The sequence below is a fragment of the Antedon bifida genome, chromosome 3, assembly GCF_963402885.1.
Source record: "Antedon bifida chromosome 3, ecAntBifi1.1, whole genome shotgun sequence".
In the NCBI taxonomy this organism is placed as follows: domain Eukaryota; kingdom Metazoa; phylum Echinodermata; class Crinoidea; order Comatulida; family Antedonidae; genus Antedon; species Antedon bifida.
This window is the reverse complement of record NC_136228.1, coordinates 30,005,522-30,029,927: the sequence shown is the minus strand read 5'-3', so window position 1 is coordinate 30,029,927 and position 24,406 is coordinate 30,005,522. Positions and strand designations below refer to the sequence as shown.

The 24,406-nt window shown below is 32.2% G+C and overlaps 2 protein-coding genes across 2 annotated transcripts; one reads left to right on the top strand and one right to left on the bottom strand.

The window, feature by feature from the left end:
• Window positions 1-28: 28 nt before the first annotated feature.
• On the bottom strand, window positions 29-13,730 carry LOC144836872 (protein-associating with the carboxyl-terminal domain of ezrin-like). Its single transcript, XM_078691781.1, has 11 exons — window positions 13,296-13,730; window positions 12,630-12,815; window positions 12,042-12,158; window positions 7,883-8,042; window positions 6,828-6,930; window positions 5,759-5,976; window positions 5,121-5,320; window positions 4,353-4,493; window positions 3,796-4,063; window positions 3,063-3,610; window positions 29-2,891 (listed from the first exon to the last, which is right to left on the bottom strand). Exons 1-11 carry the CDS (start codon window positions 13,479-13,481, stop codon window positions 2,835-2,837), a joined length of 2,184 nt encoding a protein of 727 aa, XP_078547907.1. The 5' UTR covers window positions 13,482-13,730; the 3' UTR covers window positions 29-2,834.
• LOC144836873 (eEF1A lysine and N-terminal methyltransferase-like) lies at window positions 13,716-22,311 on the top strand. The gene is made up of 14 exons (XM_078691782.1): window positions 13,716-13,762; window positions 14,277-14,371; window positions 14,987-15,215; window positions 15,789-15,997; window positions 16,259-16,379; window positions 17,231-17,361; window positions 18,221-18,364; window positions 18,594-18,780; window positions 19,297-19,474; window positions 20,293-20,421; window positions 20,697-20,773; window positions 20,994-21,129; window positions 21,543-21,665; window positions 22,034-22,311. Exons 2-14 carry the CDS (start codon window positions 14,280-14,282, stop codon window positions 22,309-22,311), a joined length of 2,034 nt encoding a protein of 677 aa, XP_078547908.1. The 5' UTR covers window positions 13,716-13,762; window positions 14,277-14,279.
• The last annotated feature ends 2,095 nt before the right edge of the window (window positions 22,312-24,406 follow it).

Genomic DNA, 24,406 nt, shown 5'->3' with positions numbered 1-24,406 from the left:
AGTAAGTACACCAGTGAAACAACCACAAAACTATATTTATTTTTGTATATTTATTTTTTATCTGTGACTTGCAACTAATGATGTTATCAAAAGTGAATAAGTTACCTTTAAAATCATGGTGCATTTAATTGAGCGAAAGAGTAAAAACGTTAAACAATGTCATTTTCCTTTGCTTGTACAAATGAGGTAAGGAGTGACAATGTTAAACAATGTCACTTTCCTTTGCTTTTACAAATGAGGTAAGGAGTGACAATGTTAAACAATGTCACTTTACTTTGCTTGTACAAATGAGGTAAGGAGTGACAATGTTAAACAATGTGACTTTCCTTTGCTTGTACAAATGAGGTAAGGAATGCCAATGTTAAACAATGTCACTTTCCTTTGCTTGTACAAATGAGGTAAGGAATGCCAATGTTAAACAATGTCACTTTCCTTTGCTTGTACAAATGAGGTAAGGAGTTACAATGTTAAACAATGTCACTTTCCTCTGCTTGTACAAATGAGGTAAGGAGTGACAATGTTAAACAATGTCACTTTCCTTTTCTTGTACAAATGAGGTAAGGAGTTACAATGTTAAACAATGTCACTTTCCTCTGCTTGTACAAATGAGGTAAGGAGTGACAATGTTAAACAATGTCACTTTCCTTTTCTTGTACAAATGAGGTAAGGAGTGACAATGTTAAACAATGTCACTTTCCTTTGCTTTTACAAATGAGGTATAAGGAGTGACAATGTTAAACAATGTGACTTGCCTTTGCTTGTACAAATGAGGTAAGGAGTGACAATGTTAAACAATGTCACTTTTCTTTGCTTGTACAAATGAGGTAAGGAATGCCAATGATAAACAATGTCACTTTCCTTTGCTTGTACAAATGAGGTAAGGAATGCCAATGTTAAACAATGTCACTTTCCTTTGCTTGTACAAATGAGCTAAGGAGTGACAATGTTAAACAATGTCACTTTCCTTTGCTTGTACAAATGAGGTAAGGAGTGACAATATAAAACAATGTCACTTTCATTTGCTTGTACAAATGAGGTAAGGAATGCCAATGTTAAACAATGTCACTTTCCTTTGCTTGTACAAATCAGGTAAGGAGTGACAATGTTAAACAATGTGACTTTCCTTTGCTTGTACAAATGAGGTAAGGAATGACAATGTTAAACAATGTCACTTTCCTTTGTATGTACAAATGAGGTAAAGAGTGACAATGTTAAACAATGTCACTTTCCTTTGCTTGTACAAATGAGGTAAGGAATGCCAATGTTAAACAATGTCACTTTCCTTTGCTTGTACAAATGAGATAAGGAGTGACAGTGTCAATGTCACTCCAATTGTATAATCAAAGGAGAATGACATTGTTTAACATTGTCACTCCTTATATTGAGCTAAGAAGTGACATTATTTAATATTGCCACTTCTTAGCTTAAAGATGTATTGTCCCCCAAAAACATGAACAATTAGGATTAATTAAATCAGACTTTTAATAGGTTATTTTGTAGTTTTAATAAAGTTAATCACTTCCGTAGAAAAAAAAACGGGGAAAAAAAATGTTTTCACTTAGAAAATGACAAAATAAATGGTTAAATTCAACCAAAAACCACTGGCTGGCAGCCAATTTGACCATTCTTAAAATTACAGTTTTTTCAGGTAAATACATTGCTTTCAATCCAATTTTTGGTCAAAGTGGATAACTATTATGGGACATTAAAATGGCATATTCAACAAACAAATGTTTAAGAATTATTTTTCAGGGCGACAATACATCTTTAATTGGAGAGTGACACTGTTTAACATTGTCATTCGTCAACTTCATTTACATTTGTCTAAGCTCAATTGTGTAATCTGAGAAAAATAACAGCATTACACATAATACTCCGATTTTACTTTTTCTATCAATTTAACCTTAAAAATTAAAGAAAAATAATTTAAAATGACACAAATTTATTTTAAAATATAAAATGGAACTAACAAGTTTCAAATTATTATAAAAATTAAAACCCTAATTTGATAAATATATATTTACTATAAAAATTAACAAGTGTTGTAAAAATGAGAAAAATACCTGTACTGTAAATAAATATACATATTCACAAATAACAATTTGTCAATATTTGATTGAAATCATAATTGCATTTAATTCTGGCCCACAATGCTCTTGAACAAATGTTAAATGGTAACAAAGTGCATGGTGACAATTTATTTATACAATTGCATTCATTTTAATTATTAAGCAATTTGTATTAGATTGATTTAATTTCATATGAAAACCTGTTATAGTAAATTGGCATTGAAAAGACCTCAACTCAAGGTACTATTTTACGCACTAAGTCCAATTCTTTTAAGCCATTGGGTATTTACAGTAGTAGTTCGGAAAAAGGATAGTTTGAAGAGGCAGTTGAAGAAACTGGTTGAAATAATCATAGCCTATTGTAGCAACATTTTAGAGTTTACACAAACTGGGATGCACACAATACAAAACACTGGTGTTGGTGTACAGGGTGCGTAAACTTCAGAGTTCAGTATATTAGTTGAGTTCCTGTCAACATAAGCCTAGCTTAATAACTAAACTCCTGACATTGAATCATAATGTGATTGTCAGTGTGTGTTACATCACAGTGAATTCTAAATGAGCTTTCAGGAATCGCCATTGCCAAACACAAAACTGGTTTTGGATGAATTAAATGGTCATATTTTTTGGAAATATTATTGTGAAGTATTAATTAATATTACTATAGATTATGGTTAATATTGAGGTTATAGCAAAGTGTATTTATTTCTGGAGTAACCTAGAATCACAAAATTCATTTTGTTAAGTGCAAGAGGTAATGCAAGTTCACTCATCTTCAAAATCCCAGTTGAGGTCATCATCACCCCATCCTGCATCACCCTCCTGAAAGAAAAGACAATCAATTAAAATCAAGTGACACTATAATCAACTGACATCATCATGAAGTGATGACATGATTAAGTGACATTATGATTAAATGACATTATTATGTGACATTATGATTGTGAAATTATAATTGAGTGACATAAATGAAATAAAATGTGTAATGCTCACCATTGTCGTACTGTCATCCATTTGAAAAGTAAATTTCGACTTATCTTGCTCTGAAGTCTTTTTTTCATTCGTTTTACTTGAATGAGTAACATTCTTTTGTGTTTTTCCAATTGATGGTTCCATATCAGCAAAAAAATCAAATTCTTGTGCCTCTGGTTTTGGAGCGACATCAGGAACAATAAACTCCTTACCAAGTTCTTGCACCATTTTATGTCGCTTATTTTCAGTTTTTGAAACATTTTTCCCAGTTTGTAATTTTAAAGCACCTTTTTGTTCTGTTTTATAATTCTGTGTTTCTAAATTTGAATTTGAGAATTTGGAAGATTTGTTGAACGTTTGCAATTCAGAATTGTCTTTGGTTTTCGTTGATGTGTTGGTTTGGTTGTCTGATAGTATAGGTGTATCATCTTCCCAATCTGACCAATCACTGTCTCCTGTTTCAGGATGATGCACATTTGTATCATCTGCATGAATATCACTGACTGAATCCATCGACTCATTTGCCATAAGAGGACGGTCTTCTTCCCCAATGATTTTTCCTAAAGTATCTGGAATAAGATAAGTTATAAATGATTATTGTATATAATGTAATTTCGCATCTTTAGAGAAGAGTATAAGTATAATAAAGTAGTTTTTTTAAATCACTTTTCAAGGGCAACTCGTCAAAATATAATATTTTCAACAACATGATGAGAATGTGTTTTTTTTCACCACAGAATTCAATAAACCTTACGTTGCTTGTTCAACAATCTCTGTTCTCTTTCCTTTTTTCGTTCCTCATTTTTTCTTTTCATTTCTTCCCTTTTTTGTTGTCTTTCTTCCTCCCTTGCTAACTTCCGTTTCTCTTCATCCTCACCCTGGTTCCTAAGATTGGTTTCATTTGCTTGGTGGTTACTTTTCACGATTTTCTCAATGAGCGGTAAGCCTATTACGCCACTCACTGCTGTAAGGTTGCCTTCATGCTTTTGTTGTAATGCTCCATTTTCTTTTTTGGTATGAAACTTAAAAAATAATATATTGATTTTTTAACCTATAAACTTCATTATCAGTATGGTCACCACAGTTTGGTACCTCTCAGTTCCCTCTGCCACTAAGAATTTCTGATCAACTGAGTGACACATATTTAATAATATTATAAACTTCCATTTCTCATAGGGAAGTTTTTGCCATAGAACATTTCCTTTAGAAAAAATTAACACCTTTTTGATTCTTCTTTTTAAAGAATTATTTGGTAAACAGTGCCTTATAAATATTCAGATTATTATTATAACTAACACAAATTCAACATACCTTTGGTCGTCCTTCTACAAAATATTTGAAACGATCACCGCCAACAACAATCTCAGAACCTAAAACTGGCACAACATCTGCCAAAGCATGGAACGTAGCCGATACAATATCATCATTGGTATCTTTCAGACCAACCAGAAGCTAGATAAAAATAATATGGTCAATGTTTAAGAATTGGTGTTAAATACTTGGCAAAAGTAATGCCTGGGAACTTTTTAGGGGCTCTTTCAATTCAATTCAACTTAACATTTATTTCTTCCTTCAAGAAAATGAGGTAATCATAACAAATTCAAGTAAAATATAAAACAAGTCAATTGATGATAAAAAAAAGTATACAGGTATCAATAAAAGGAAGTAGGCAGTGCCTCTATTAATCAATATTGGATATTATTTGATATTACTTATAAAAATGACACATTCTGAACTAATAAAGCAATATGTAGGCTTCAATTTTTATTTTCAATTCTAATTCAGATATTTCATTAGGTAATATTAACATGCAAGTTTTTTTTAGAAGTAGAATTCATGTATGCTGGAGAAACTTAAACTAAAGCTAAGAGGGCATTAAGGCTAGTTCCACCAACAAAAAAAAGAATTCAAAAATTATATATAAATAAATATTTCAAATGTAGTCAACAAATAAATAATTATGGGGTGAACATAAAAAAAACCGCAAATAAATATTTAAACAGGGCGCTCTTTCGCATAAGAAATGACAATAGTAGCTAGTAGCTGTCAGTTTGTCTGTTTACATTTTCAGTTTATTACCTTAACAAGGATTGTGGATCTAAGTGTGTAGTGGTCAAACAGATGTACATAGGAGGAAAAGTGGCGTAGCAGAACGCAGCGGACATGAGAATCACGTAACTGGAAAGCCTCAATCAGTAGAGGGAGTATATGCTTCTTAAAAAGTTCCTCTGGAATTATGGGATTGATTGTTTGCCTGTTGAAAATGGACGATTGAGTGTCTGAAAGAAAACAAATAGAATAGTATTCTAAAATGGAACATTTATACATAAACAAAAATTCTGTATTAGAAAAGTTCTTTGATACAGAGTCACATGTTTGTAACATGTGACTCTGTATCATAGGAATTTAAGGTTGGGTTGAGATTTAAAAAAAATGCACATATGACCTCTATTAATAAGGAATGTGCCTATGATACTATACAAAATTATAATACAATTGTGATATTAATTAGCTAGTATACCCGCCCAGAGCGAGTTTCAAATGTATTAAAACATCATTCAGATTCATACTGGCCCTACAATATATCCTCAGCATTACTTCACCAAAGTCTCTGAATAAACCCAGACAAACAGGCACGCAGAGATTTGGTGAATTATAGTAAGATTAAAGTAATATATCAAGAGTTTCAAGCATCAATGATGGTCATTTCTTCTTACCAGTCTTAGGTGTGAGAAGGTGTACAAACAGCTTATCAACAGCCACTGGTTCAGCCATAACAAAGCTGGATAGCAGCATTGGGGCTAGACGGATAGCAACTAACTTGGCGGGAAGACCGTGTAGACGAGGAGCTAGATCTTCAAAAAATATATTCTTTTCTTGCTCTGTCTTTAGTGTCAGGTGGTTTAAGAACTTTATAATTTCCAGAAAGTCATTCCTAGAAAAAAAATAAATATGAATATATTAACTATGATAATGATCAAAGTTTTTCTTCTGTTCAATGGTATGGCAGCGTACACAGTAGTTAAAGAATAGTTGAGTAAGTCTATGGCTCTAACCTGTAAGCAGTCTTTAAAATTAAAGGAGACTTAATAAAACAGTCTTAAACCTCTCTTTTTGTCAACATGGTGCTGATTATATGTATATTGATGGTGAAAGACAACACATTGAATGAGTTTTAAGTGTTAAATCAAATAATAATAATGATGATCTTTATATAGATTTTCTCACGTAGAAGTGTATGTACTGTAATGATTGTGAATTGAGTAAACGTGACGAACATTAAGTGCGTCAAGTGCGTCCTCAATTTGTACTGAACGTAGTCTTAGCTAAAACTGTTTTATAGCAATGGTCTAACAGGGGTGGCTTTAATCAGGGAGTTATGACCATCAGTTAAGACTGAACAAGCTCTTGGTGTATGATTGTGGACACTGATGTTTAATTGCAGTATAATCACAAACACAGATGACTTGATGTTCCATTTTAACCACCAAACAAGCTTTAGCTTACGAAAAGGTTTATTTTGTCAAGGATTTTCAATTTAAACTCATTTGTTTATACTGCAATTTCAATTCAATTCAATTAAAACTTTATTATCCCCATGGGGAAACTCTGTTGGCCTTTTTAAAATACAGTACATACAAATATAAAATGGATACAGTACATAAAATATATAAATTACGATATAAAAGCCATACAAAATATAAATATAAAATCCTAAAATGTCGATTAAAATACTACAAATAAATAAAACTAGCGCAATTTAATAGTAAAATGAGATTTACTTACCTAAATATATGATCTTGTAGTAATGTTCGCAATTGAGGTCTCTTTTTTGGATCAGGATCAACAAAAGAATTGAGTCTTTCAACAAATGAATTTGTAATGTCACCTAGAAATTAAAACAAAATAAATATCAATAAATAATATTTTGAAATAATTAGAAAAAGAATTTTTTTATCTGGAAAACAATTTATTCATGTACTGTACCCAAGACTGAGAACATTGTGTTAGAAATGAAAGAAAGCCATGGAAAAGCAATTTGAATGTCTAGTTGTATTAAATTATGTATATTTATGATAATTCTATCAATTATGCATAATATTCATTCAACTTTGGCAATACAAAAACAATGAATGTACTTGTATGCTGCATGACTGCATAATTATTAAATTATTCATATCAATAATTTATACCAAATTCAATATCATTTTTCATTGTAATATTTTTACGGTATTCATAAAGAAATATTAGGCCTGACATAATGTAAGCCTACAGTAATCTCATCTGCAGGACAAGCACAGTATTAAACTTTGGCAAGTCTAAATTTGTATATTATATAACACCTAAATAAATTCCTGTCATTTGATTGGACGATTGTGGGTCACATGGCGTGCAATAGTACGCACTATTAAACGATCGTTTAATAGTACTTTATAAAACATTTTTGTGTACGAAAAAAAAAGTTTCGCGGATGAAAAAAAATCTAGTATACAAATTACTGTGATATACAACAGCACAACTGTCGTCTGGCCTCAGTTTCGCTTGTAAACACGACACCAGCAGCAGATTTTTGTTGAAATATAACCTTTCATCATTCACCTCATGCCATTATTTGTACCATTACACTCATAAACATTCATTATTTGTATAACATTGCACCACCATTAAAAAGATTTACAGTCAGGTGTCATCCAAAAATGCTGTTACAAATTTCAAAGCTAGCTAATTTTGTAAATTGAATAAAAGTTTAGGTTTAGTTAGTAAATAAAAAAGTAAATTTCAAGCCCTGTTACACAATCAATAGATAGATAGTTTTACTAAGTTGATCTTAAAATTTTTACCAAGTTCTTCCAAGTATTGTAAAAGATGCTCTGCTAAGACACCAAACGCATACGCATCCCTGGCATGACCTAGTGACGGTGCATTGGATGTTAAGGAATCTTCGTTTTCTTCTGGTGGAATTGCCTCGCTATGACGCAATGGTTTACTGTCTTTCAAAAACTAAAAGAAAAAAAATGATTCAATTACTTGAGATTTTCTACAAATAATGCCAGTCTTCAAAACCACAATATTTCAGTCCAAATTGTAATTATATTTATATTATTTAAGGAATGTTAGTTTCTGATCCCAGAACATAATACTACATTGCAGTTTTCAAAAGCATTGTGCACTAAAGGATTGGAATTGTATTCGATGCTCTGTTCCCATTTAGTTTCTACTCAAATTGTTTGTGTCTATACTGTACATCTTCTATGGTTCAGGATTGTTTTCATAAATAATAAAAAAATAAAAACACCACAGTTTTGTCGATCTATTGTACCATAGCACAATATTTATTATGAAAATAATCTAAGAGGAATTAATGAATAGAAAATTAAAAAAATACACAGTAAAGTACACAGTAGAACCCATCCTTCATGATGAGACACTTTCCTGTGAACAAGGACTAATAAATGTTTTAACAGTATTGCCAATCAAAGGGATAACCTTATTAAAGATGTATTGTTTGTTTTTTAAATTGTTTTTCAATATGTCATTTTAATGTCACATAATAGTTATTCATTTTGACCAAAAATAGAAAACAATTATTATTTATCTGTAATTTAATAATTATTTTTTCAAAATAAAATTTAATGACAAAAAGAGAGATCGACGTTTCGGTACCATCATAGAACCATTTTCAAGATCAAGTGAATACAAAACAATAATAATTATGTGCACTAAGCACCAAAGTTGGTGACAGGAAATGCTAATTGAGGGCTAATTAAGTAATTAGCTCCTCCTACTGAGTTAGATAAACAATTTAGCTTTGATGGAATCCGATTGTTTATTGAGTGTAGGTTTTATCTCTTTGATCCACAACATCTCCTTAATTAGGCAATCAAACTTATTGTTACATTTAGATAAGACTCTAAAGTATTCCGAGATATCACCAGTTATGCCATGTTGTTTTAGGTGATCGCCTATAATACTTTTGTTATGTTCATTAATGCGTTTGTAAAGGTGTCGGCAAGTGTAACCGACATAGTTTGTATCACACAAACCACATTGAAATTTGTACACAACGCATTGTGAATTAATGATTCTGGGTTTCATTTCTTTAGGTTTTAAGGTGTCACCTATCTTACGACTAGTAAATACTGGTAAAATATCATTTTCAATCTTCGCACTAAGTTGTTTAAGTTGTTTAGTAACCGTGTTACAACAAGTTTGATCCTTGTACGGTAGTACAATCCTAATAGGCTGGGGAGATTCATCAGTTAGCATATCTTCATTAGTATTACTAGGAGTCACACAAGTATTAATGGATTGGTTAAAAGCCTTAACAATATTACTAATAAGATCTAAAGGATAATTCAACCTTTGAAAAATCTTTGTTACATTATCAACCTCTGATAGGAAAATGTCATGCGTAGATGACAATTTGTAGGCCCTATTAAGCATTGTGTGAATTAGATTACGTTTATGTTTGATATCCACATGGCTATCATAATGTAATAATAAGCCTTTATTAGTGGATTTCTTATATACTTTGGTTTCAAGAGATATATCGTTTTTTGAGATAGTCATACCTAAAAAATTTATTGAGTTATCTCTAGCAATTTCCATTGTAAAATCAACGGCATCGTGTGAATTGTTCAAAGTGTTCAAAAAATTCTGTGCTGAAACCTGGCTTGGCATGAATACGATTGTGTCATCAACGTAGCGACGATAGAACTGCGGCATTTTCCCTGTTGCTTGTAAGGTATCTTCAATGTAACACATGAAAACATTTGCCATCAGTGGTCCAAGCGGTGAACCCATGGCTACGCCATCAACCTGCTCGTATAGATCACCATCATATTGGAAAAGTTGATTTTTGGTCGCAATTGTAAGTAGGTCCTTAAGACCTTGTTTATCGATAGATAAACCGTGTTCAGAGTTAAACCAGTCATCTTTAAAGGCCTTATGAACAAGAATGTTAATGGTCTCATCAAGTGGAACATTGGTGAATAGAGAAACTACGTCGTAAGAGACCAGAACATCATCTGAACCAATTTCAGTAGAACGTAACTCTTTAGCAAAATCAAAAATGTCTGGTATAGAGTATTCGTTGCTGGCTAATGGTTTTAGCTTCTCATCTAACCATTGTGCTAATTTAAAATTGTAAGTGCCAGTGGCTGAGAGTATTGGCCTAATAGATAGATTTTCTTTGTGCGTCTTGGGAAGACCATACAGATGGGCTAACCTCGAGCCTTGTGATGTTAGTGTAGATGCTACTTCCTTCGGTAGTATATTACGAACAATATTAGATAGTTGCTTCTCCTTTTCTAAGAGAGGATGGAAATGCTTAATTGGTCTACCTCTAGACTTAGGTTGTGTCTTACTTACGGGTATAAACTTAGATGTGTTGTTTATAGACGATTGTCTAAGAAGTTGGTCATAATGATGTTTATCCATGATAACGACTCCGGAACCTTTGTCAGGTGTAGTAATGACAATGTCATCCCTTTTCTTCAATTGTCCCAATGCTCTTTTCAGGGACCTAGGTGGAGATTGGTCCTTGCGTTCGATGTAGTTTAGAGCAATCGACTTTAAAGTTGCTGATGTGAGCTCCTTCATATCCTCATTATTTAGTTTCTTCTCGACACGCCAGTAAGCCTTTTCAAAGTTGGCTAAAATTTCCCTACGTTGTGATTGATGTGGTAAGGCGAACTGTAAGACACGACTAAGAACCAGTTTTTGGAAGATGGAAAGCTGGTACGAAGATAAGTTGGTAATGTGTTCGTCTATGTCTCGATCCTTGTATAATAGGCGTGCGATCTTCTTGGAGTGATTCCGCAGTTCACCGTCCATTTGTTTTATCCTTAGTTCTGTTATCGTTTTAAGTATACAGATGTATCGAAAAGAAGAACACATGTTCTTAATATCCAGGTACAATTTGTTCATCGTCTTTCTCAGTTCCTTTAGGTGTTTACATTTAAGCTTAATTTCCTCCTCAATGATATTCTGTTCAAACTTCTTAGAAGATGTTCTCCAACGTTCACGTTTAGTATGATCAGCTCTCGCAAATGTTGGGGTAACCCCGGTATTTTGACATAGTTGTAGAAAGTCAAGAGATGACTCACAACTAACAAGCTTTTGACTGCATCGCTCAAGACTTCTGAACAGATGAAGTTGGTTGTCATGTTTCAAATTACGAATTAAAAGACGTTTACTATATAATTTCAATATAAAATTTAATGACAAAAAGAGAGATCGACGTTTCGGTACCATCATAGAACCATTTTCAAGATCAAGTGAATACAAAACAATAATAATTATGTGCACTAAGCACCAAAGTTGGTGACAGGAAATGCTAATTGAGGGCTAATTAAGTAATTAGCTCCTCCTACTGAGTTAGATAAACAATTTAGCTTTGATGGAATCCGATTGTTTATTGAGTGTAGGTTTTATCTCTTTGATCCACAACATCTCCTTAATAATTATTTAGTAATTTAAAGCAAAAAATAGTCATTTTTTTTGTTTTTTTGTTGGATTTAAAAACAATAATTGTCTTTTGTAAAGTGCCTAACCAAAATAAATTTTCTCTAAAGCACTATGACCACAACAAGGCTTGAACTAGGTAGAAATTATGCTGCTCTGCAAAAGAGATGGGTTTGATGACTGTTTGTCAATAGAGTTGGTATTTAACCATTTATTCAGTAATTTTATAAAAGAAAACTTTATTTTTCTAAAAAAATTATACTATTTCTTATTGTTGGTGTTAAGCTTTGATTAGTCTCGTTTAACTAAATCTTATCACCTTTTGTCAATGTTATGTTTATGTTGTTTTTTTGTTAGCAATAAAATCAGTTTAAAAAAATCTAAAAAAGTGATTAACTTTTAAATTAACTATTTAAAGTCTGATTTTATTAATCCTCATTTGTTTTGTTTTTTAGGGGACAATAATCTTTAGAGGTCCTGAAGGTGTCCCTTTATAGGTGCCTACTGTTTAGGTTAGGTTCATTGACAGTTTACCTGTACGGTGGCATCTTCAAATTTGCAAAGGTGTTCCATTGCACCAAGTCGCCAGCCTCCATCTTGACTACTCACATAAATAGAAGATGTACATACATTGTTATGAGATACACCACCCTAAAATGAAAGGAAAAAAAACATGTTAATAATTCTAAAAGATTTGAGAATGAAAAGGTTATAAAGTGCATTTAACAAGGATATTCCTTGAAAGCTAAGATATGCAAAAGAACTGCATCAAGAAAATATAAATTTAATATATGCATACATTTTCTTTTTAATACCTAGTTTTAATCTATAAATCATATTTATTCAATTCAATTTATTTTCCACTTACTACTACAACAAACAAGTAAATGGAGGATGCATATTTTAAGATCTTTAAGCTAATAAGAACCTTGGAAAACAATAATTAAAATAAACATAAACGCAGTGAATAAAAAAATAAATAATTACAAGTCAGTGTTAGACCATCTTCACTTTTTGGTTGGTAAAGGGGAGGGGGTATATTAAGTACAGTGGTCAAACAATGCACTGTATTGTACATTATACTTGACCTGCAATCATAGCACATCAATGTTAATGTCTTACCCTTGTATGTAGAAAACTTAAGGCCTCTATAATGTTATACATCCCAACACATATTTCTTCCGAGCTGAGATTTTCCAACACCAGGTCTAATGGTTTCACTTGTTCTGTGATTAGATACGTGCCTTCAACATTTTTACATGACGCAAAGAATTTTAATATAGTTGGATGGCGAAGAACTTTTAGTTGCTGCAAAAACAAACAAAAAAGAGATGAATCAGGTTACATTTACAGATTTATTTACTTGCATTTTTATTTGGTATCAATAAATTTAAAAATACATTCTATTTTAAATCGTAATAGTATAGATACAGTAGGTTAGGCTTTATAATATAAACAGATCCAGTCTTATTAGTTTAGGCCTAAATTAAACACCAATAGGGACCATGGAACCAATTAATATAGATTTGTGTTTATTGGTTGGTGTCACAATTGTGAAATTATTTCATTAATTATGCCACTGTAGTACAGGATAATAGAAAGAATTTAGGCCAAGTTTCTAGTTGTATTTTATTTATAAAATAACTCTCCTTCCTACATTTCCATTAAATAATTCATTATTTAATTGAGATTCATCATTAAAACAATTCTAAAGTCCATAAATTATACCACAGTGCTGGTGTACATCTAGTACTGTAGTAATACTGTACACGGTCCACTCTACAGTACCTTAGCAGCATTTTGAACCCTAGCGTCCTCAGATTTCCGATCCCCTTTGTGAACAAACACGGACACCTGCGAACCATCGTCTCGACGTGCCGGATGGATGACCCAGTCAGGTTGATGAGAGTGGCCTGACGATTCTAGAGGTTCATCTAACTTACAACCTTGTAGTACGCTTCCTTCAGCCCCCATTGATTGAAGCCTAAACTACCGTAATTCTTTGACCACTATGTTATTTTCTCTGTCCCTATATTTTTATAATTTTACTTTCATTTCCTGTGATCTATCTGAGCTGCTGTCAATGGTCATGTCATCAAATCTAAAAATCAGCATTGATAGGTCAAAGGTTATAGACTTCTTTAGTAGTTTCTATCGAAACAGTCGTTATAATGTAGAATCCGGCTGGATTACAACAACTACATATCACAACACAGATGAGTTTTCCAACACAAACACACGTGTTTTGATTGACTGTAAGTTTTCCTTGTTTATGAATAAATTAACATAATATAATGATAATCCAAAGTCGTCTGCTTATAATTATTCAATAGATACATAATAACGTTATACATTTTAAGGATATAGGCTTATCTGTAGAGCTTGTTTTGTCCTAAAGTAGGACTCTAGCTAGGCTAGGCTAACCTGAGTTGAGCCTCACTGACACTACACTGACTGAGCAGTTCTGCCTGCCTAAATGCTACTGTAGCTAGGCTAGTAGTAGGTAGGCCTATGGATGGCAGGGCTGCTCAGGATGGAGCTATTGCCTGTCTTTTTGACCAACATTTGGAAAGTGGTGTTGATTCATTATTTATCAAACAATCCCTAATTTTCATGGCTAATTTAAATTCAAGAAACATTCAATTCAACTGAAAACATGTCATTAATTAATAATAAATACATAGGCCTATAGTTACTTTTCTTTGCATTTACAGATGGCGGGTTAAAACCTAATAAACTTAATTTTTCATTACACATGTATATTAACAGCAAATGGATTTGTTACCAAGAAGCAGTAGTGAGTTTCAGTCTGTGGATTATTGGGACAAATTTTTCAAGAAGCGTGGTGGTGCAGCATTTGAGTGGTAAAACAGATTTCAGGTTCATCTATCTCAATCCATTAATTCATCTTCTATTCATTTAATTCAGCTGCTCATCCATTCCTCCATCCACTTACTTTATTGATGATTTCATTTATCCATTTGTCCATCAATTAATAAATTATTCATCCATCCAATCTTCTTTTACATAGCTGATTTTTCATCAATCTTTTTACCTGCATCAATCTGCCATCTACCACGGCAAACAACTCGCATTCATCCACTCACTCATTTGTCCACTCACTCACTTTATTCTTTCACTCAATCTATTCTTTCACTCAATCTCCCACACACTTAATCTTGCACTCACTCATTCATTCATGCACTCACTCATTCATTAACCATCTACGCATTCATCTATCCACTCATTCATTCATCCACTAACTCAATCTTCCACTCAATGTTGAACCAACACATTCATCCACTCACTCCACCATTCTTACACTCACTAATTCATTCACTCACTTATTCTCTAATTTATCAATTTATTCATATCTTAATATTCACCTTTCATGCATCCAGTCCACTAGTCCGAGCATGTATACTGTATGTATTTTTTCCCTTTTATATGAAAAGGTTAAAACTAATTTTTTTTTTAAGGTATGGTGAATATGGAGATCTATGTGAAATCCTGCACAAGTACAGTAAAAGCAGTAACAAAGTGCTGATGATAGGATGTGGTAACTCAACACTGAGCGAGGACTTGTACGATGTGGGCTATCATCAGTTGATCAACATTGATATCAGTAAGGTGGTAATTAAAAACATGACTACGAGAAACGCGTCTACGAGACCAGAGATGAAGTTTCTTGAAATGGACGTGCAGAAGGTAAGTTAATACTAATATATAATTCTGAAATTGCTTTTCTGCCAATATTGCTCAGCGTGTTATCGTGAGATCGAGACTTTGAGAGTCATCAATGCTTTTCAGATTGCTTAGTGTCCTAGGCAAGACACACACACACACACATAAGTTTATCTCTCTCCACCCAGGTGTACAAGTGGGATGAATAGGGTCCATCACACCTGCACTGATTAGATCAAGTGTGTTCTATACTTGTTTGATCCAACCATGGGAGTAATGATGCGAGCATTGAGCATTAGAAACTATTATACAAAATGAGAATGACTATTATTTGTCCAATGCTTTTAGAGCAAAAATTAACAATTTTAAATTAGCTATAGCTGCTTGGTGGTTTAGATACACAGGTGCCAATCCTAAGGGTACTTGGTTCAAGTCATTCATGATACCATGAGTTATCCAATGGTTAAGTTCTGATAAAGAAATTCTTTACTACAAGAGCATTGTATGTGAATGAATATATCACTTATAAGCCTGAACGTTATTAAATCCTTAATAGCATTATTCCTAATATATAATAAAAATAATTCATTTTTCCAGATGACATTTGCTGATAATCATTTCAATGTGGTTATTGACAAAGGAACGCTTGACGCCATTATGTCAGACTCGGAACCTGCCACAATTGAAAGTGTTCAAAACATGTTCTCAGAAATCGATCGTGTAGTTAATTATGGAGGGCGCTATATTTGTATATCATTAGCACAACAACACATAGCAAAGGAAATAGTCACATGGTTTACAAATAAGTAAGTAATCGGTCTACTGTATTGCAGAGTCAAATCTGGTCTGATGTCAAAAAGAACTCCACTCCTAAAAAGTTATAAAAAAACTTCCACCTATTTGTTCTGCTATTCTTATCAAAATACCTAAAAAATATGCTGGACATAAAGAAGTAACTAATTAATACAGAATTTGTTTTTGAAAATCTAAAAATAATCGTATTAATAGCTTTGACTTTAACAAATATTGTTGTACTTCATATGAATACTTTATTATTGATAATGCAGGTCATGGCTGGTAAGGGTACACAAGATTATTACAGATGATAATGAAGAGAAAAAATCTGCTTTTGCTCTCCCTGTCTTCGTTTTTGTCTGTACTAAATTTAAACCAATCATGGCAAGCAAGGTAGGCCTACAGTATAACATATAAACTGCTAACTAAATAGACTGGTGATTATACTTTGTGTTTAAAATATGCTGATGAACTCTTTCATTATATTGTACAAATATTCACTAGGTTGAGGAACATGTCTCAAAATATAGCCAATAGCCGGATATAGATCACCAAGAGTAATGTTTCAAACCATGTATTGATAAAACCAGTCAATATTTGTTTTATATGTATCTCATACAGTTCTAGATTCAGGCATGATAGCCTCCTTTACATTTACTGAATTGAATTCAGATATATGCCCTCTACAATATTTGTTTTATATACATTACACCACTTACTTACACATTCAGGCATAATAGCTCTAGCCTCCTGTACATTTACTAAATTGAATTCAGACATGCCCCCTCTATAAAATGATTAGTCAATACAATATTTGATTTACCTCATACCAGTTCTACAGTAGTAACTCTAGCCTCTTGAACATTTACAACCTACAATTGATTTTTAGACATGCGTCCTCTATAAAATGACCACATTCAATATTTGTTTTATACACATCATCAAACAGGCATAGCTCTCCTACAGTTGAACTTTAACATGCGCCCTCTATAAAATGACTTGTAGAGAAATGGTTATAATACTATTATTATATTAGATAAATTTTAGTAATATATACTGTAATTTCAGCTTTTCCTCATTCTCACAGATTTCCTCGTTTTAAATTTTAGCTTTTATTTTAGCTTTTATTTTACGATAATATATCAGCAGTTTAGTATTTCTTCTATGCTGTTATTGTTTATAAATCTTAACTCAATATATTTGTTGTAAATATTTATATAATCATTTCTAAAATTCAATCTCAGGCACCTTTACCACTAGATGTATTCTTCACTAAGAATTCTAGTAATCTACGGCTGGAGTCAGCTGAGGCTGTGATAACAGCTATCAAAGCCCAGCAGGACTATCATGTGATGCGTCACTCACTAAAAACTAGGTAATCAGATGACCTTTCACCTTTACATTTACAGATTACAAATTTGTCACACATTTTCTTCATCAACTGCTTTACCTTGTCATGGTTTGATTGATTAATTGATTTTATTAGATACCCTTCATATGAAATACAAACAAAGATTTAAAATAAATATCATGATAACGCCCTTCAATTACGTGACTTATTAAGTGATTTATTTCCATTGGGGTCCAAATATTAAAAATAAGAAATTGAGTAGTTTCATTAGAAACTTTGTTTAGAAAGATTGTAATACCATACCATTGTTTGAAATAACACATTAAACACAAAACAATCCATCTTTAAATTATAAAAGTCTGAATTTGTACTATTACTGATTAAGAAGACAAAATTACTACTGTATATCTAGCAGATGTACACACACACACAATTTACAATAATATATATCATTTTGTTTGACAAATCCAGTAAATTTACTCGCATTCTTTAGCTTTCACCATCTTGGCTGATGGCTTGATCACAAGTGATCCGGTCCACTGCTACTTTCTGGAAATCTGTTTTTTTTCTCGTAGCAATGATGTATTTCTCAATCACGTATACACATCAATGCTACGAAAAAGTATGACGTCACCTAGAAACGACAACAACAGATTTCCAGGAAGTAGCAGTGGACCGGATCACTTGTGATCAAACCATCAGGCAAGATGGCGAAAGCTAAAGAGTGTGAGTAAATTCTTTACTGGATTTGCCAAACAAAATGATATATATTATTATTATCTACAATCCTACACAATGCACTTATTTACACAATACCATGTACTGTAAATTTGATAATAAAACAGCCGTAGTATCTTATTTTGTACTGATCCCTTTTAAATAGGTCAGTGGATGAAGAGCAGTTGTCCTTCCAGTTGTACAATGCAAAAGAACCAACAACTCCCAGATTTACTCTGTTTGTTGTTGATTCAAAAGGTGCACTTCCCCCTGCCAACAAGTTTGCTGTGTTTATTGTCCCACAAGGAAGGTCAGTATATCCATTGTTAGAAAACTAAAACAAACTCTTAGCCAAACTTTGTGACAAAAAATGTGATGTGCCCATATAATATATGGTCATGATGACATCATATCACTACCATATTTGGGCATATCACTACCATATTTGGACACATCACACTTTTTTTGTCAAACTAGTTTGATAATGTAGACAGAGCTTTAAAACATCTGAAAATAATGTTACCTGTAACTCATTTTAGAGAGGTTGAGTGGTTGTTCAGTAATCCCAAGGGGCGTGTTGAGCTTGCTAAGTCTGCTGGTTTCCAACGTCTTATTGTTGTCACACTTCATCGGGACAACCAATATGAGAGTCTGAAGGCAATACAAGATGAACTGTCTGGTGATGTCATGGAGTTGGCGCCTTCTGATCTGCCTGAAAATACAAAGGTAAGTTCATGTTTATATACTTACCTTTTATAGACGAAAAATGTACTCTACAACATACTTTATGCTGAATAGATATACTGCAGCAGTCATGCTCAGTATAAATATACTTGTCTAGAGCATGCTAATGATCCTTTATTCTCTGTTCATGTAGAACATAATAATCATTATTAGTGTACTTGTACAACCTGTTGATACTTATGGTACATTGCAATAGACACATTGCAGACATACAGAACAATGTTATGCTCAGTATTAGTGTACTCATCTACAACATGTTGGATGATCCCTTATTATGCTACATTGCAATAGACACACTGCAGTTATACAGAACAATGTTATTCTCAGTATTAATGTATTTGTCTACAACATGTAGATGATCCCTTATTATGCTACATTGTCAAACGGAACATGCTCATTATTAATTAATAATAATTAATTATTAATCAATCCTCAATGGAGGTAATCATTAAAGAAGCAGTTTAAAAACATAAGTTTGCGTTAATCCTTTTCTATTAGGTACCATTTTTATCTATTGGTGATGATATTGGAAAAAGGACGATCGTTGAACGAGGTACTAGTCAATTGAGTGGAGATTTCATCATTGAGGATGTGGAAACGCAGGGAGAATCCATGAGACGATTAGTGTTCATGAAGTCACAACATCATGTTCAGTCTGAGTCTAAACTAAAGAAAGGTATAAATGGAACAAAAAGTGTCCTTGTATCATACATTCAGAGCAAGCGTCTGAAGATTGAGGTACTCCTCATAAAACAGCCTGCTTGTTATTGCCTCAAGCATTTTTTCCTATGTGATAACCTACTACAAACAAAATTATAAAGTTATGATTACCATAGTATCTTGATAATTAGCTCCTCTAAACTAAAAAACTCTATATTACCCTATACATTATCATATATTATGATGCTTACATAAAGTTACATAAACAGAATTTCTAAAAGGCAAACTAGATAATAGAAACTAATTATTAGCAAACAAGATAACCAATGTAATGTCTGTTGTGTTATCTATAAAATAAACATGTTTTCATGCTGTAGGCATAGATATGGACACATTTTGGAAAGATAATGAAAGAAAATACAAATATACGTGGGTATTACTGTATATTATATGCACATGCAAGAACGAGTTGAGTTGAGTTCAAAATGGCTTCATGTGACTATCCCTCCATGGATCCAAAATGTTATAATTTCTTATAGCATGTTTTTGTTTTTCTATGTTTAGCAATTTTGCATACACGCAATGGTGACTTAATAATGAATATAACAAATAAATGACAATTGAAAAATGTTTTTTATATGGAGATATATAAATTCTCTATTCTTTACAATAAACCAATAAATATGTGTGCGATGTTGTAAAAGGATCAAAATGTTGCACACATACATATTTATTGGTTTTATATATCAAAAAAAATTGAAGATAAAACTTTCGTTTTTGTAGTGTCAGTTTTATATATCAAAAAAATTGAAGATAAAACTTTCTTTTTTGTAGTGTCAGTGAGAAGTAAAGGAGGTAAAAGAACATCTAAAGTAGTCGTAGATAGAAGCTATATTAGCTTTGAAACACACAAAGGAATCATAGCTGGCTTAGCACTTATTCCAAACTTTCAACAAGTTATACGTATGTATCAAAGTATTAAGTGACGTTTATTCCTTAGAAAATGTGGGATAAACCCAGTTGTCCTTATATGTCATATAATTATTATTTTTCATGAATTCTACATTAGTATGGTATTATATTGTATTGTATATTTTTTTTAAAGTTATGTAATAGAATGAAAGTTATTGATAATACTATATTTCAGTGTTCTCAAAATTCAATTTACCAGGCCTGGCTTCATTATGTTATAAAACCATATTCATATACATAATATTTTTCTTATTGTTTTACATTAGAGCATCCTTGGAAGTTTCTACTTATTGGCTTAGGAGGTGGAGGTCTACCAGTAGTCTTACATTCAATGTTTCCAACAGTAAGTATTAAGATTTATTAGTCATCAAAAACTACCAATAACTAAATCCTGAGGCCCCAGAGCATGAGCAACGGACAGCATTGGACGGCCCCTAGTGAGTGCTAAACCAGGGCTTTTTCCCCTGCATTACGCTACTGGACAAGACTATACTGTAGTAGCATTAGTAGGTTCAGACTGGAACCACTTTAATACTATGAAATGCGTTATTTCTCATGTGTAGATTAAGTTAGATGTCGTAGAATTAGACCCAGCAATTATCAAAATTGCTCAAGATAGATTTGGTGTGGTACCTGATGAAAGACTGCAATTATTGGAAGGAGATGGTATTAAATTTATAGAGGATAACTCACAAACAAGTAAGTACATTATAAATAAAAAATTAGTAAAGAAAATGAAATATTGTAAAAAAAATATTTTTTATTGTAACATTGAATGTATATTTACATCAATTTGTTCCTATAATGCAAAGTAGTAATAATATTGATTTAAAATATTTTAAATAGAAAATGATTTGTATATTTATTGTAATTATAAACAGAAAACAGCAGACAAAAAAAGTACTTGATATATACTGTAATTGAAATCCTCTCAATAGTAACTCAAAGGCAGCAAGAAACCAGATAAAGTTGATGTATTTGAGACAGTATTTAATTAGTGTACAACTTGCTCAGAGGATATATTGGGGTTTTTTAAACCTTCAGTACAAACTTTCTGTTCGTGAAGAAAAAGATTCTAATTAAACTTCTAATTAAATTGTAATATTTCTCAGATAATAATGTGTATGATGTCATCTGTTTTGATGTAAATGCAAGTGAGGGTTCAATCTGGCCACCTAAAGCATTTCTACAAAAATCATTTCTACTGAAAGTTCAATCTCTCTTAAAACAGAAAGGCAAGTATTTGTTATTCTTTATTACCACCAATAATTGTTCAATTCAATTGGCCAAATTTTATAGCATCTATAGTTGTTGATAAAGAGTAAAGTCAGTTTATGATAGTCAAGTTTTGTTGACAGTGAGAGCTTGACTGCTAGACTGAATTGTTTGCATCAAAAACATTTACCACCAGGCGATTTCTGACAAAACTTCCTAGTAAATTGTTTGTATCTTATTTTAATTGAAAACCTCAGATTAATGTATATGTGGGCAGATCTAGATATAAGATATAAGAGGTTGGCAAGTGAAGTGGGCCACATGATCTGAATTAAATAAAATTGTATTATTATGAAATAATAATTTGTCCTGTTTTCTTTATTTCAAGGTCTCTTTGCTTTAAATTTTGGCTGTCGAGAAGATGATTTAAAAGCATCATCATTAGCCACAATCAAAGAGGTCTTCCCAGCAATGATCATTAAACCTATTGAAGGAGAAGTGAACTGTGTTGTTTATGCATCAAGCAACATAGACCAACAAGTATGGCAAGAAAAACAAAGTGAAAACTTACCACCAATCATTGAACTACTTCAGAATAAAGTTAAGAAATTGAGCAGCGAAGAGTTTGATATTGCAGAAATGTTCTCAGAAATGCAAATACAATGAATTGTTGATACTATAGAATTAACATTGGGTAAATGTGCATAGAAAGCAGCAACACCTGGTAATAGAAAAAGATTAACTTATGAGGATGAAAATGGAGAAGGAGCAGGCAACTTGTATTTGATTTTGGAAAGAAACAGTTTTATATATTTATTTCCTTTAAATTAACTGAAATTAAAAAAACAATCTTTTTCTTTCCAATAAACAACAATTAGTATATGATGTATATAAAAATCTTGCTTTTTGTCAATATTTAAAAAATTCTAATGTAGAAACAATTTCATGTATTATTAAAATCGAGTAAAAAAGAAGAGTTCAAGAATTGCATTGTGAACTATGACATAATTAACCTACAAAGTGAATTGCAAAGTTATGATTCTCTATTTTAACCAGGATGGAGCAAGAGTTAATTATCCCTATTTGAATACTGTGTTTGTTTTTCAAGATATGGAAACAAACATTAATATTTTATGGTACATTTCTATGGTACTTCAAATAGAAGGTCAACTCAAAAGCATTCACAACACAAAGGCAATCGTAACTAAAAAATGGAGAGGAATTATCTAATACGGCATCAATCGGTTATGTCAGTTTGAAAACAATACAAATTTGCACCACATCCTCAATTTAAATCTTCTCTGCATCCAAAACTACCCTTGTAAAACTAATTTAAATAAATAATAAATAAAAAGTTAAGTGAGCATATGCACTTTTTGTGTGACATAACATTTACATCTTTCTTTGATATCCTTATATGCAAAATGTAAGACAGATGGCGCTTTATTTATTTATTTATTCAAAATATTGTTATGATCTATACTCGTGCTGATGTTCCCCTATGCTACATTACAATGTAATGTTTTTGGATCAAACACGCCTGGAAACATAATGTAATCAGCGCAGTTGTGTTTTGTCCTATACCAGGTTCCCATTTGTACACCTGGTCGAAGAGAGGCAAATGTAAGTAAAGTGTCTTGCCTAAGGATACAAGCAAGGCGAAGAACACATTTTGCCACACACCCTTTTACCCTTATTGGGGATGAAATCGGGACAAGGACGATCGTAGAACGAGAAACTAGTCAACTGAGTGGAAATTTTATCATTGAGGATGTGGAAACACAAGCAGAATATATGAGATTAGTATTCATGTCTTGACATCATGTTCAGTCTGAGTCTAAATTGAAGAAAGGTATAAATGGAACAAAAGTGTTCTTGCAACAAACATACAAACTTTCGAAAGGAAGCACCTGAAGATTGAGGTATTCCTCATTATACAGCCTGTAGTGCATTCAAATGTGTCTATATCATCTATGTTGCTCTTTATTGCATCAAGCATATTTGCCTATGTGACATAGTACAAGTTTACAACCTACAAACAAGATTATAAAGTTATGATTACCATTATCTTGATTATAGCTTCCGTCCCCATAAACTAAAAAATACCCGATTCTATTCCCTATGCATTAATCAATGATGCAAGTCTATGCTTACATAAGTTGTTATGACGGAAATTTCTAGAAGGCAAACTAGGAACAGGAACTAAATAAAATGTTTACATTATTAGCAAAAAAAATAACCAATCTAATGTCAAAAACAATCAATCAATAATCTTTCTTTATTGCAATTCGTATACAATAAAAGAAAAAAATAGCAAAGCAGGTTACAGCAAATGACAAAAATTGTAAATATCTGTTGTGTATCTATAAAACAAACATGCGTCATGATGTAGAAAATGAAATGAAAGAAAAGACAAATATATGTGTGTATTACTGTATTACATAGACTATGTAGGCTACATAAGTCTACAATAACATGATTGGTAAAAATGGCCTGAAAAAAAAATGTGCGCTAACTGGCTAAACCCAGGGGCCCATGAGCAATGCCCTAAAGAAAAAACAGGATTAAAATATTTTTAAAAAAGGCTAAAAATTCCAGAGGTCTCCAGTGTTGGAGTGCCACCAGGGGCTTTGAAACTCAAAAGCATCATAGCTTTCTTAGCTATTCCAAACTTTCAACAATTATTACAACTAGTCTTATTATCAAATATGCGATTACTTTCAATATTACAAAATAAATAAAAATGTCACATTATAAGTAA

Excerpts from the sequence above, each read along its gene's own strand:
- LOC144836872 (XM_078691781.1), bottom strand. The coding sequence starts at position 13,481 with ATGGGGGCTGAAGGAAGCGTACTACAAGGTTGTAAGTTAGATGAACCT. Across the intron at positions 12,159-12,629 it reads TAAGTTTTCTACATACAAGG|GGTGGTGTATCTCATAACAA; the intron begins GTAAGACATTAA and ends CTTTCATTTTAG. Across the intron at positions 4,494-5,120 it reads GATCCACAATCCTTGTTAAG|CTTCTGGTTGGTCTGAAAGA; the intron begins GTAATAAACTGA and ends ATTTTTATCTAG.
- LOC144836873 (XM_078691782.1), top strand. The coding sequence starts at position 14,280 with ATGGATTTGTTACCAAGAAGCAGTAGTGAGTTTCAGTCTGTGGATTAT. Across the intron at positions 18,781-19,296 it reads ATCTGCCTGAAAATACAAAG|GTACCATTTTTATCTATTGG; the intron begins GTAAGTTCATGT and ends CTTTTCTATTAG. Across the intron at positions 21,130-21,542 it reads AGAGGATAACTCACAAACAA|ATAATAATGTGTATGATGTC; the intron begins GTAAGTACATTA and ends AATATTTCTCAG.